Genomic DNA, 13,787 nt, shown 5'->3' on the forward strand with positions numbered 1-13,787 from the left:
TAGAGGATAATTTTTGAGCTGAGATTTTAGGATAATTATTTTATATACTAAAGAAGCTAATAGAAGAAGAAAATTCATATAAAATATCCAGGTTTGATTTCTGGAATTATCTTATTATCCTGGAAAAATAGAGAAGGATCAAATTGAAGGGAAAGTGAAGACGAAAGGGTATAATGGTCATTCCACACCCCTCACCGACTTAATCTGCCCTAACATCTTCTCCCTTCTTATTTTCCTCTGCTATTCGAAGTGAAAATAGAGAGAGAGCTGAGAGAGTTTGAGAGAGATCAAGAAAAGGAAAGGCTATCAGAGGAGGGAATCGGTTCATCTAAAAGTGGAAATCAAACAAGGTGAGTCTCCTAAATCTTCTCCTTCGAAGTGAAAATAGAGAGAGAGCTGAGAGAGTTTGAGAGAGATCAAGAAAAGGAAAGGCTATCAGAGGAGGGAATCGGTTCATCTAAAAGTGGAAATCAAACAAGGTGAGTCTCCTGAATCTTCTTCCATCTTTGTTTTCTGTTATTTGGTCATGTGTTGCAAGACGATGATGAAGATGAAATCTGGTTTTTGAGGGAGAAAGTGAAGAGCATGACAGCCAAGCTGTAGAAATTGTGCTTAATGGTTAGGATGAAGTTTGTGGTTGAGATGTCTGCACTTGCTTTTTACGGTTGATTACTCTGGTTAAAGTTTCTAAAACAGGGGTTTGAGGATTTAAGGAAATGGCTTCTGGTTTGGGTAATAGATGATTAACGAGTCTAAATATAATTAATTATTTTCTGGTTGTATGATTATAATATGTTGATTTTATATGCTCTGTGTGGTTATTGAGGGATCAAAGAGTGTGTGCTTTGAATAAGAAAAATTCCAGACTTAATGATGGAAGGACGCTGTTCGATTTTGCTGGTCAAGAAGCATTTGAATGCTAAACGAATGAGCTATAAATATATATATATATATATATATATAGATATATAGAACAAAGCCTTTTGAGACCGGAGCATTGGGAGAAAGAATTGGGCTCTTTATATATATTCTTTTGGTTTTGGCTCCACGTTCTGAATTATAGTGAACAGATTTTCTTGGAGTTAAAATGGAAAAGTAATGCCAAAATCTAGAATTTTCACAAGCGAAGGAAATTGTTGAGATTGGGCACTAATTAAAGCATGATATGTGTGTATATGTTTGGTGTTTATCTCAGCAATGTTGATGTTATGATTTGAGGGATGAAACTAAATCCCATGGTATTAATTACGTATACCTGATTGATAGGGCAATCTGGAATTTTTGAAGGAATGGTGTAGAGGGTGAATATATATATATATATGTATAATGAGGAATAAAAATAATGTTTTAGTTGAAGCTTGATGCTGGAAAAATTTAGAAACAGTGGCAGAATGGTGCTGTTCGAATTATAGATGGTGTTTAGGGTGTCCAAATGCAAAATGTTTAAATAGGAAGTTTATAGGCTTATATAAGTGTTATATTATAGATATGTATGTCAAATAGGAGTCTTAAGAGGATGGAAGTTAAACGTGATGCCCCGTTAAAATGATCATAAAGGATTTAAATTATAAGGAATGTGTTAATGTGTTAATGTAACGCTCTAGATGAATATCTAGATATATATATATATATTAATCTGCCCTTGCTCAAATAATTTATAAGATTTGATATTTGTTCGAATCCATTAAGAAAGGAGACAAGGGAAAGGGAATACAGAAGAAAAAGCAAAAGGTAGTAACTATTTTCCTTTAATGTGATTGTGCATTGATTGTCACATGCTTGGACGTGCCTTTATGCTGATTGTGCATGAGAACATGTAAGTTGCCTTTGCATGATAATAATTGTCATGACAATATGTGTTGGTTTCCATTTATTTTGGAATGTGGGCGCAATAGCTAGCGATTGGCTATATGGGTGTATGGTGTATGTGCATCATTGATTATATTTGGATGCAAGGTGTTGTTCTCTTTGGCCTGTGTAGTGTAAGAACCCTCTACCTCAAGACATTTTAACCCATCACAAAACCTCTACTATGGTAGAAAGGAAAGTTGTTAATACGAGCTACCATAGTAGAAGGAAATTTCATATTTTTAGAAATTAACTTTCAAACTCGGGTCAACCCGATAGACGTTGCATGCAACTAAAATAATCCATTCATATCTACTGGGCCTCCGAGCCTCCGGCCCGGGTAAACACATACATCAAAATCAGCCCATCCAATTCGTTTTCAACCATATAACAAAGTTCCATAAAATAATAGCAATGGCCTCCGGCCAACAAAACGAGTAGATAATGTATTCTCCAATTTACAATAAGGCCGGGAATCAAAATATTTCAAGAAAACCCTAGCTGTGGCAATATACAACTATCCATACATAAATAAAGCTAGAGGCCTAAAGCTAACCAAGCTCAAGCCTCCGCGTCTCTTCCCGAAGGCCCACGCCTAGAACCTTCACCTGAAAACATTGTAAACCACGGGGTGAGATGTAACACCTTATATTTATACCAATTAACTTTCCTTGCGGAAGCATTTGGAATCACTTTTGAAGGCTACAATTGATGAAAAATCAAGTTTGAAAATTTTCATTTACGGGTTACTATTCATTGTCACCTTAAAATGTGACAAACTTCGAAAATTCATAACTAATTGTAGAAAAATTGAAATTGAGTGATTCTAAGTTCTACAGAAAGCTCTTTGGATAAAATTTTGAGGAAAAATAGTTTCTGAACTGATTGCCTTGAAATTCGAGCTCAATTTCCTTTGAAAAATTTACTGTTCATTTGGTCATTTTCGGATTTTACTGTATTTTTGCCTAACTTTGGAAAGGCATAACTTTCTGCTCGGTTATCGGAATCGGGCAAACTATCCCTCATTTTAAATAGAAACATCAGATCTCTTTGCTTGCCAAATCTTATGACCTAACTCACTCGTTTGATAGGTCAAACTGAGCTACAAATTCACTGCTCCAGGACTTACGTTTTATCCCTTAACATCTCTTTAATTCTTTTTATTTCTTTGGCATACATAACATGGCCTTACTCTTTCCCGTTCATGCTCATACACTTTCATTTACGCCATAAATATTATAATTAAATACATGGTATCATTGGCATCCATAACATAGTTCACAAAATAGTAGAATTATACATATATCAACAGTCTCATCCATTAACAAGAATAATTCTCCGCTTACTTCTCCTTGCTTCTCATGCCATTATTGCCCATCATTGACTGACCTAAATGGTTGGTTAGGGAGGGGTGAGATTCGGGAGAATCTCAGTAGCAAACACTACCCATAAGCATGCAAGACATAATGCACATGCATGACATGTTATAACATTAACACATGAATGCCATGGAAAGTAAGCTAAAGCATTTCATGCTTCCATAACATATTGCCAAGGCAAAACATAACATAAACTTGCAAACATAACTTTGCAAACATTTCATCATAGCTTAGTCACATCATGGCAACACAATCACATCATGCAAGCATACATATCAAGCACACAGTATAGGTAAGTTCACTACCTTGTAACATGGCTTTCCCCTTGCTTTTCCTTTGGTTTCCTTGCCTTTCCAACCATGTGGACATTCCGTCAACATCACCAAACATCCTCTTGGATGTTCCAAAGGTCCTAAACATAGTCACATTGATCATACAAACCATTAGGACCACTAGATTACATAAAGTTCAAGACTAGCTTTCTTGAACCTCAACCCTTTCTCTTAGTCTTAGGGTTTTCTTTCCAACTTTTCTAACATAAATCTTATCATTTCCCATCCTTAAGATCCATTTCTTGTCAATTAGGACCACTTTAGATGGCCTTAGATTCAAGAATACCAAATCTGGAAATTTTGCTTCGCGGGTACTGTTCACGCAGAATTTCCAGAATTTTTGCTCAAGTTTGAAAATTCATAATTAATTCTAGAAAACTCCAAATTGAGTGCTTCCAAGTCTCACTGAAAGATCCTTAAGTTAAATTTAAATGAAAAATAGTTTCAGGAACCAGTTCTACGCTGAACAGTACCGGAACTGTACGGAACTCGAAACTCTTCCAAAAGTTCAACACTGTTTCCAGATTTCAAACCCTAACTTTGAAAAATCACCATAAATCGTACACATATCCAAATGAAGTGTTCTACCTATGGATTTAAAGCTCACAGAGTGTACTTTAAGCATGCAAAATTTCAGAATCAGATACGCACAGTAACTAATCCGAAATAGGCATAAAATCAGGTGCTATAACCACCACATACCGTGTTTTAGAGTTTGATCTGGCTTGGAACCACTTGGCCTTTCTTTCTCCCTCTTCTTTCTCTCTCTAGAAACCATTTTGCAAGAGCTTCCCCATGGATTCCTTATGCTTGGACGAAATGGTAGGGAGGGGAGGGGGTATTTATAGAAAAACAGACCGAATTTGGACCGTTGATCTTAAAAATACGTGGCTCGATCTGGACCGTCCATTTTCTCTTTTGATCTTACGGTGACAAGTGTCCTATGACATCATGCTTACCTCATCATGATGACATCATGCTTACATCATCAAGCCACATGTCTTTAATCCGACCGCACACGTGCCTTGCATCCGACCGTACACGTGTCTTCCATCTAGCCGTACACGTAATATTTTCTTTTTCTCATCTAACCGTACACTTGTCACTTTTATGTCCTTTCATCATTTATGGCATTAAAATAGGGAGAAAATAAATGGAAATTCGTGCAAAAATATCTCCTTAATTATTTCTCCACCTATCAAGCCAATCTTGCACCATATCAGATACTTTTCGGGTCCTGACTTACCCTGTACCACCAGGACATGTTCTGACACTATTTTCTCATCTTAATTAAGTACATATATGGTGCCACCTTAGAGGAGCATAGATGAAAATAATTAGCTCTACTGATAGGCTACTTAACCTTACTGAGTCATGCAGTAGAGATTTCGCTATAATGGGTAGACAAAAGATTGTCTAAAATATTCCCATACTGCGTTCTGATTTTTATGCTGTCCATAAATATCTTCTGGTGACTCAGCATGATGACTCGTAGGTGTCATGATTACGCTTGATGACTCAGCATGATGACTCGTCGGTGTCATGATTAAGCTTGATGACTCAGCATGCTGACTCAGCATCGTCATGATGGCTTTTAGATATTTTCTTTGGTTTTGTCTCCTATTTAGGGGACAAAATTATTTAATATTTGACTGGAGCATTTTATTCAGTCCAGAGCTCCAAAAATTCATCCAAAAATATCATAAAATTCCTCATATTCTAGAGAAAATCTGTAAATTTTCTCAGGTCCTAACTCAACCTATAGCCCCACTTAAAAATCATTCTTTAAAATGCCTTTTTTGGGTACAACTGGCTTTTAAGTATTCTTAAAGCCATTTTGCTTGTCTTCTAGGGATGAGACTAATTTTATAATTTTCTACAGTCTCTTAGATCATACATCCCCATTTTACCATAATTTTCTGAGGTTTCCTTATGACTCAAACAATTAAATCTACCTCTACATCTTAAATTGAGCCATAAACTTGTAAATTCCTTTTAAGTTACCTCAGGGGTATTTTCATCATCTCTCTTCACAAAAGAGTCTTAGAATATTATTTCCCATTTTCTGGGATTTTCTTAGAATTTTCTAAGTACTTTCCATTTTTACCTCTGATGGCCGTAACTTTCTGAATTTACGGTTTTACCCCTGCTTAGGCTCAACCTCATAAAACAATCTCTTTGAGGCTTCTAACTTAACCTTTGGTTTGTATCTAGCCTCTTTTCTCTTTCTGGGCCTTTGAGACTTTACTGGAGCCTCTAACTTTGATTACCCTTTAGCCCCTTAAAACATTCACTTTGCAGTTTAGTCCCTAAAACTGCTTTAACTTTCTTTCTCATCTTTAAGACCTCTACTAAAAAGGGGTCTGGTAGCCTATCTCATTTAGGCTATTTTTGATACTTCTAGGTCCAAAAATCAGGATGTTACATGAGACAAAGTCCCAGTAACCAGCCTTTCCAATACTAGGTACTACTAAATAGGTGCTCGTGAGGTGTCGAGTGGGGCAGTTCACAAATAATACATAATGATAGCCACAACAATTTATGCATGTGTAATGATGCAATCCCATCAACCAAATCCCTCACTTTGGGGGATTTTCAGGAGCCGAACCCGGCCTATCCCTCACTATGGGGGACGTAAGGAGCCATAAAGGCCTATCCCTCACTCTGGGGGACGTAATGAGCCCGAAGGCCTATCCCTCACTATGGGGGACGTAAAGAGCCAACCATCATGCATTAATGGAGGCCTTACCACGTGGTAGTAACTATCAAACTCTCACCAAATTTCCCAATTAATGCATCATGCTCAAATCATAATCAAGAGTAATAATCATTTCACAATTAACCTCGTTCAGTGGCATATCTTTCACAATTCCACAAATTCATTCATCATAAATCCAAACCCCACAAGACGGTTTTCCATTATCATATACAATATATAGTTCGAACACAGTTACTATTTGGAGCACAAAACACAAATCTACTCACAATACCACAGAAGTAAGTACTAAGGATTGGAAAGTGGTTACCTCTCGCCTGAGCAAGGAATAACAAACCAACGATGTGACCCCGTGCACCACCAAGACTCACAACCGGTCTACAAAGCACACAAACACACAACCAACATATATTAGCTCTCAAACTAATAATGTGGCCAAAACAACACTTGGGGATACAAAATTCCTATCTCCCATCAAAACTCTACCCAACTCAAAGGGTATAACTATCAAAACAACACTCCAAAGTCCTCAAAGTCTATTAAAACATCAAGTCTCCTTCCAAGCATCAATTAGAGTTCAAACCTCAAGGATCCACTATAGGAATTCAACCTCCAACATCCCATTTGAGCAATTAAGGTTCCAACAACAATTCTAAACCGATTAAACCTCCAATTTAACCCTCCTTAACATAACCCAATTCACAAAGCTCAAAATCAATCTCTACATTATCATCCTCAATCCCAAATCATCCAATTCCATAAACCCTAACTTCAAAACTCAAGATTCTTTAAATCCAAGGAAACTACACCGATTAAATACTTAAACTAACCCAATGCAATCAATTAAACTCAAAACAATCGGTCAAAAACCTCAGTTCAATCACAACTTAGAAAATCTAGGGTTTCACCAAAAAAGAAAGAAAGAAAGAAGATTAGAGGTTAAAATTACTTACTTGAGGTAATGGATCCTTAGAAATGCCTTTCTCAAGCCTCCTCCACGAAACCCTAGCAGAGCTTCTCTCTCCTCCTTCAGATTTTCCAATTTTCGCACATCTGAACCCTCCAGCGATTATATAGAATTGCGACCTTTCGCCGCGGCGAACTAATCCCGAGAGGGATTACTCGCCTGAAAAACCGACTTCGCCGCGGCGAAAGCTTCCCGAGAGGAAACTCTCGCTCGCCCAGACAACCTTCGCCGCGGCATACCCTACCTTCGCCGCGGCGAAACCTTCCCGAGAGGGAAGCCTCGCTCACCTGAACAACTTCGCCGCGGCATCCCCAAGACTTCGCCGCGGCCAAACCTGCCCGAAAGACATAGCCTACTAGGAACTCCCGGGGCGAACATACCCTGAGAGGGGTACGTTCACCTATACCTCCAACCAACCTCAAATTCAACCCAAACACCCAGATCAAGATTAAATCACTAATCTATCCTCAAAATCAACCCAAAAGAGGCTATTAAAACCCGATCAAACTTAGGATGTTACATGTAGCATGTTGTTTGTGATCTTGTATGATTACGTGAAGGAAATTTGTTACTACTGAGATTCTTTAGAATCTCACCCCTTCTTCCATGTAATACAGCAAGAGCAAGTACTCCTAAGGGCAAGGGAGTAGTGATCGGTGGAGTTTAAAGGTGCAGGAAGCTGGCGATCTTTTGTGTATATATATTTTGCTTAAAATGCATCTTATTTTGAAGTGAAGATATATTGTATATCTATTTTGATATGTAAATATTCCTCCATAAGGAGGTGGCTAAGGGCAGATAAACCATGGTAATTGCTATTGAAGGAAATGATCAATATTTTGATATATAGTTATTATTTTGTCTAAAATTATGTGTATCTATATATGTAACTCGTTGTACGAGCCTATGGCCAGAATGTTGAATGTTAAATACTACTGGCTATAATTGATTTGATATGGGATCCAAAAGGTGGATAGAAAAAAAATGGGTTCGATGGTTGAATATGAACCATGGGTTTTTAACTGTTTTTACCATTTTTGTAAAAAGGTTAAAGTGAGTACTCGAACCACTAGACAGATTACTTGAAAGTGAATTTTGAAAGGTTTAAAACTTTTCAGAAAATCCCATTCCTTGAACAGGATCAGACTTTGTATTTGGGAACTAAAAAAAAATAATTGTCTTCCGAAGAATTGGATCCTGACTTTTAATGATTCGAGATTGAATAGAATAACTCTATTGGTGTATAAGGGATAGTTGTGACAGTAGGAGTCTCTCATATACCAAGAAAAGTCTTAAATGGATGAAATCTTTTACCTTTGTCCTTTCTAAGAAGAGCATTAAATACTAGTATTTTCTCTAACTCATTCCCTCTCTCTTCAACTTTACTATAATTAATAGGGGGAAGAATTGGAAATAAAGCATTAAATGGTACAAATGATAAATAAAGAGGGCCAAAATCCTTCCTTACAAGTGACAAATAATAAGGACTAGCATGGTATGTTATATGACCAAAGAAATAGAAGCTCCTGGACATATTAATATAAACTCCTAATACTATATTTTTCTTGAATGCTTCAAATATAACAAGATAACAACTTACAGTGAGATGATTCTTATATTATTGTCATAACTGCAATTCAGACAGTCCCAAGCTAAGTTAGATGGAACGCATCGATCACCTTCCCAACCGACTTTGGAGACGCCGTAGATTTGCTTGATTTCCATGATAGCTTTGACTACACATATAATTTCCAATAATAAACAGAACAACTACGTCAGCGTACGGTTGTTTTAGAATGAAATTATTGATGAGTAAGACAAAGAAATGATATAAAAAGGAGGTAATAATAAAAGGGAATTACCATCTTGTTCCACTGTAGGGGGATTTGGTTGCAGGATCACTAACAAACCTATGTTTTACACGTATTTTCATATCTTTTTAGTGGGTTTTTGTCATTATTATTGGTCCTTAATTGCATTATTTGAGTATAATTCATAGTAGTGTTTTACCTTAAATTAGTGCATAATAGGGGCAAATTGGTCATAATTGTGATTAATTGATCTTAAAGACAATTAATGCTACCTATCTTTCAATTTTTAATTGCAGGTTTTTGGAAGGCTTAAAAATAAAAATAAAAAAGAAAAGAAAAGGAAAAAAAAGAGAAAGAAATATTTAAAAATAATAATAAGAGGGCCAGGTAGTAAAATGGTGCATTTTACTACCTGCCCTAAAGATAACTCATCATCATCGTCTTCAATCAGAACAGCAGGTAGAGGGACCAGTGACAGTAGTGAGCAAACAAAGGGAGGCGTGAGAAGGAGAACAAAGGATCAGAGCTTGATGGAGAATCACACACACACACCTCCATTATCGACGCCTTCCCTTCGTCATCCCATCATCATCATTTTCTTTCTCCCTGCACTTCTCTCCAGTTTGCTGTCTTCTTCATTGCTGCCATTCACGTTCTGGAGGCAGGGAAGACCAGAGCAGAGTGATTAGAGACAGAGCAGCGACGCCATATCCCATTCTCCAGTGAAATTTCATCTTCCATCGGTCCAGTTCCATCCACCACCATCATTGTTCTCTCCCACCTCCTTTCAAGTCTACCATTGTCACCGTCCTCGGTACTTCTCTGATTCTCCCATCGACTCCTTCACTGTTCTGATATGGCTGTGATTATCGAAGCATATGGTGGAGCTTCAGTAATGCAGAGCCTTAGCTAAATCCTTCAATTCTCTAGCACAGTATTTATGGCTTGAACTTGGAGCTTCAAAGGGGAGTTTTCAGCTCTTCTAATCTTTACTTCTTTCATTTTATCTGTGATTCTTAGGTCTTAGGATGAATTTTATAATGTTTCAATGTGCTGTGATGATTTATATTTGTATTGAGATTGGTTGTAGTTGTTGGAATTTTTTATTAGCATTTGACATCATGATATGATTAACTTTAATTTATTTACATTGTACTTGGTTAGACTATGTTTTGAAATTATTGTAAATATTCGGTGGTAATTCAAGGTGGCTTGGTTATTGGACTTAAAATTTTAATTGCTTTCCTTTGATTATCTTTAGTTAATTGTGCTAAAACAGTTTAATTGTAGATAATTAATATGTAAGGTGGCTTGGTATTGATTAGTCCAATTAAACCGAGTCCAAATGGTGGCCCTTGGAGTCTTTTGAATTTAGCTAACTCCTAAATTAATTGAAGTAATGATAGCCTAGATTATTGTGCTGGAGGATTGCTTTTTGATTTGTTATCACTTGTTAATTCTCTTTGTTTATTTCATTCATATCCATGTTATAAACTAAAAATCCAAAAATTACTTACTCATTTTGCATCCTTGTAAATTTTGTCATTTAGTTAGTTAAAAAGAAAATCAATCCCTTTCCAAGTCAATTCTTATCTTTTGCATACTTAGTTACTTAGGATCTTTTTAGAGGCTCCCTAAAGTGAATATGACCCTGATCGTGCACTGTATTGTATTAATTCGGTTAATTTTTGAAGTAGACCTAAAGCAACTAACGGTTCGTTCTTTAGTCACTTTATAAATTTCAAATGCATTTAGGATAGGAGGAGCATATGAATTAGTTGCTGCTTTGATAGTGAAGTTTATATGACCTTTGGTGACCTTGTTGGAAATTAGGGTAATAGGCTTCAAGTATCGAAGGGTAAGTTCATGAGAGAGGGAGTTTTCATCATCATCAAAAGTGACATTAATGATCCTCTTGTGGCCAGCAGGAGGCTTTTCAATTTCAGCAAAGTGAAGGAACATATAATATTGGGCGGACTTATCACCATATCTCCAATAACTGAAATTTGCAGTTAAGAGAGTGGAATGATTCTGGGGTTGTGATGCGGTGCGCAATGCTTCCCGCGGCAGTTCATAAAGGGAATCCTCTACCTTTGCTTCTTCTCTTGTTTTTAAGAGATCCCAATCGGTATTATCATTGTTCCACCATAGGCGATCGTACACATCGTCTTTGTATCTATATTTTCAAAAATATCTAGGAAAATTATTTATTAATCCCATTTTTTTAATAGTTCAAGACATCTAATTTATCAAAATACATAGAAATTTACTTAAAGTTAAAAAAAACAAAATAAAAACTCAAAATAATACAACATTGTTTGTTACTCAGAATGTCTAGTGAAAGAAACTATTCATTAACATTTAGTATAAAAATTTTTTCTTTTTGGTATTTTTGTATATCCCAAATTTTGAACCTAAAAACTCAAGCTAGACTAAGTTTAGAAGACTACGATGCTAGATGAGTCAATGTCCCAAGAATGTCACGGCGATCAAATGGCTCAAGATATATAATATTACCTCTGGTAGTTAGGGGTTGAATTTGGTTCTAAATATAAAATCTCAATCCATTTTGTTTTTCATATTTTTCTAAAATATCTCTATTGATTGTAAGGGATTCCTACTGAGAGAATTACAATCATCCGATACAAATAATTGAAGAGGATAGTTTAATAAGACCAACACACATTTGTGACTGATAAGCAACTTAACTATTTTTTTAATATTCCCAAATTAGTTATCTAATTTTTATATTAAGGACCAAAAGTAGTAATAGAATGTTTTAGGGAATAGATTGCAGGATTTTGATGCCCTTTTGTGCCAAACTCATATTTGGAGTCAAAGATAAACCCAAGCAGCATGAGAAATCATTAAAAAAAATATATATTAGCAGTTAAAACCGCAACAAACACAACTTTTTAACCACTGTTAAAGCATATTTTCCGTTCAAACCGGTGATGCGACAATTAAAAAAATTTAATAAAAGTTAATTATATAAATACTATTAATATATATAAAAGAAATTAATTCATAACAAATCTAATTATTAGGATAATAATGTCATAGCATATGAATTTTTAAATAAAATAACACCATATAGCTACAAATTGACTAAAAAAATTATGAACTTTGGGAGAAAGAGTCAATTGTTCTTTTATAGGTTTTTATTGAACTTTTTTCCTCATTTTCCATGATGCCAAAAAAATCATTCGGTTTTCTAAAAATTATTCTTGTTCTTGGTTTTATTTCGACTCCCGGCTCAATAGCGGCTCAGCTCTAATCTAATCCAATTCAAACATGAAAACAGTTTTTTTGTTTCAAATTAGGCCATTAGCAAGTCTGGATTAGACGGTCTAACCATCTAGCCCGGTTCGGTTCTTCAATCACTGAGATGTAGCGCCACAGCAACACAGACACACAAGAAGTTGGAGTTTTTAAAATACCATAGATTAATTACAAAAACTTGAGTTATTAGCATGAGAATCAAGACGAAAAATGGGGAAGACAAAGGGAAAGTGAGGGCAAAGTTAGGAAGAGCATACCTGGTATCAGTGGGCATGAGCCCAGAGCCCAAGTCCATTCTTACAGGAAAAGTGAAATCCACAATAAGGGGAAGCGGAGCCAGATAGAGAGAGTTGCTCAATGGTCTCAAATCCAAAGCGTTGATGAAAGGTGTCCCTTGTTCTGTGTTCACCAAACACACTTGAACCATCTCTCTAGTGCCATCCTGCTGCATTATTATCTCAGTTGGAAAGATTTGGGGACCATTAGGAAATGTTCGAACCGTGGTCCAATAATTGATCCCCAGGTAAAGATCGAACACTGGAGCTTGGTTTCTCAGGTCATAATTGCCATATGCAAATATGGCTCTGATCAAATACTTCTGATTATTCTGTTGCTTTGGTTTTAGAGCGTAACAGTTTCTTTCTCTCTCCACAAAACTTCTCACGGTCATTAGTTGCCGGTTTATGGTTGGAGCACAATTGTTGAAGTTAATGTTGGGGGCTAGTCCGTGATTGGTTCCGCTTTCAATGAAGCCCTCTTCTGTCTTGGACCGAATCCCTGTCACTTCATCCAAATAATCTTTGCCTGCTCCGCAATCCATGCTTATGAAACCTGCTCCCATGAATCCATTCACACATATACGCACAACCTCTCGTCCTTAGTTATTAATTAGGATTAATATGATTTTTTGTCCCTCAAATTTACCTTCATTTTAGTTTTAATTCCTTAAATTTCAAATCATAGGTTTTGGTTCCTTAAACTTCTTTTCGTCTAAAACATCAGTTCTTATACTATAATAAAAACCTAAACTATTTTGTCTTTAAGGGACCAAAACCAAAATGATTGCAAATTTAAAAGATCAAAGATTGTATTAACATGTGTTTTTTTTTTTTCAAATGAAACTTCTATTGGATTCCATTTCTTCTTTTCTTAAATATAAGGTCCCTTTAACTAATTCATGAAATATAAAAGTAGGTAATTATTGTCATTAATATGTAGAAAATTTGTGACTTTTTTTTTCTGAAGCATCATTGCCATTAGATATAAAATAGTAATGTTATCATAAATAGGGGTATTATGAGAAAGATAAAATAAAAAAAAATGAGATTTTATATTGAAGACAAAACAAAAGCCTTCACAATATAACTTATATTTAGGGGAGAGAGTATAATATATGTTGTGTTATAATACTTTCGAGAGAAAATACTCCCTCCGGATTCCAAAATTTGAATT

The 13,787-nt window shown here is 35.9% G+C and overlaps 1 protein-coding gene and 1 long non-coding RNA gene across 3 annotated transcripts; one reads left to right on the top strand and one right to left on the bottom strand.

Annotated features, from left to right (window-relative positions):
- Window positions 1-437: 437 nt before the first annotated feature.
- Window positions 438-8,086, top strand: LOC114721659 (uncharacterized). 2 transcript variants are annotated; one of them, XR_003738108.1, is made up of 2 exons: window positions 438-479; window positions 7,860-8,086. It is a non-coding gene; the product is annotated as an uncharacterized LOC114721659 (long non-coding RNA). The 2 variants fall into 2 exon arrangements; XR_003738107.1 differs by lacking the exon at window positions 438-479 and adding an exon at window positions 1,696-1,731.
- Window positions 8,087-9,817: 1,731 nt separating this feature from the next.
- On the bottom strand, window positions 9,818-13,155 carry LOC114721626 (putative leucine-rich repeat receptor-like protein kinase At2g19210). The gene is made up of 3 exons (XM_028907487.1): window positions 12,593-13,155; window positions 10,767-11,229; window positions 9,818-9,913 (listed from the first exon to the last, which is right to left on the bottom strand). Exons 1-3 carry the CDS (start codon window positions 13,153-13,155, stop codon window positions 9,818-9,820), a joined length of 1,122 nt encoding a protein of 373 aa, XP_028763320.1.
- Between the last annotated feature and the right edge of the window lie 632 nt (window positions 13,156-13,787).

This window comes from Neltuma alba, unplaced genomic scaffold, assembly GCF_004799145.2.
Source record: "Neltuma alba isolate B1F8T4 unplaced genomic scaffold, ASM479914v2 tig00012051_pilon, whole genome shotgun sequence".
Taxonomy (NCBI): Eukaryota; Viridiplantae; Streptophyta; class Magnoliopsida; order Fabales; family Fabaceae; genus Neltuma; species Neltuma alba.

What these genes read in the sequence shown, in the direction of transcription:
- LOC114721626 (XM_028907487.1), bottom strand. Translation starts at nt 13,155, where the DNA reads ATGGATTGCGGAGCAGGCAAAGATTATTTGGATGAAGTGACAGGGATT. An exon ending in CTCATGCCCACTGATACCAG is followed by an intron (nt 11,230 to 12,592) that starts GTATGCTCTTCC and finishes TTGAAAATATAG; the next exon opens with ATACAAAGACGATGTGTACG. An exon ending in AAGTGACTAAAGAACGAACC is followed by an intron (nt 9,914 to 10,766) that starts GTTAGTTGCTTT and finishes CGATAATCACAG; the next exon opens with CCATATCAGAACAGTGAAGG.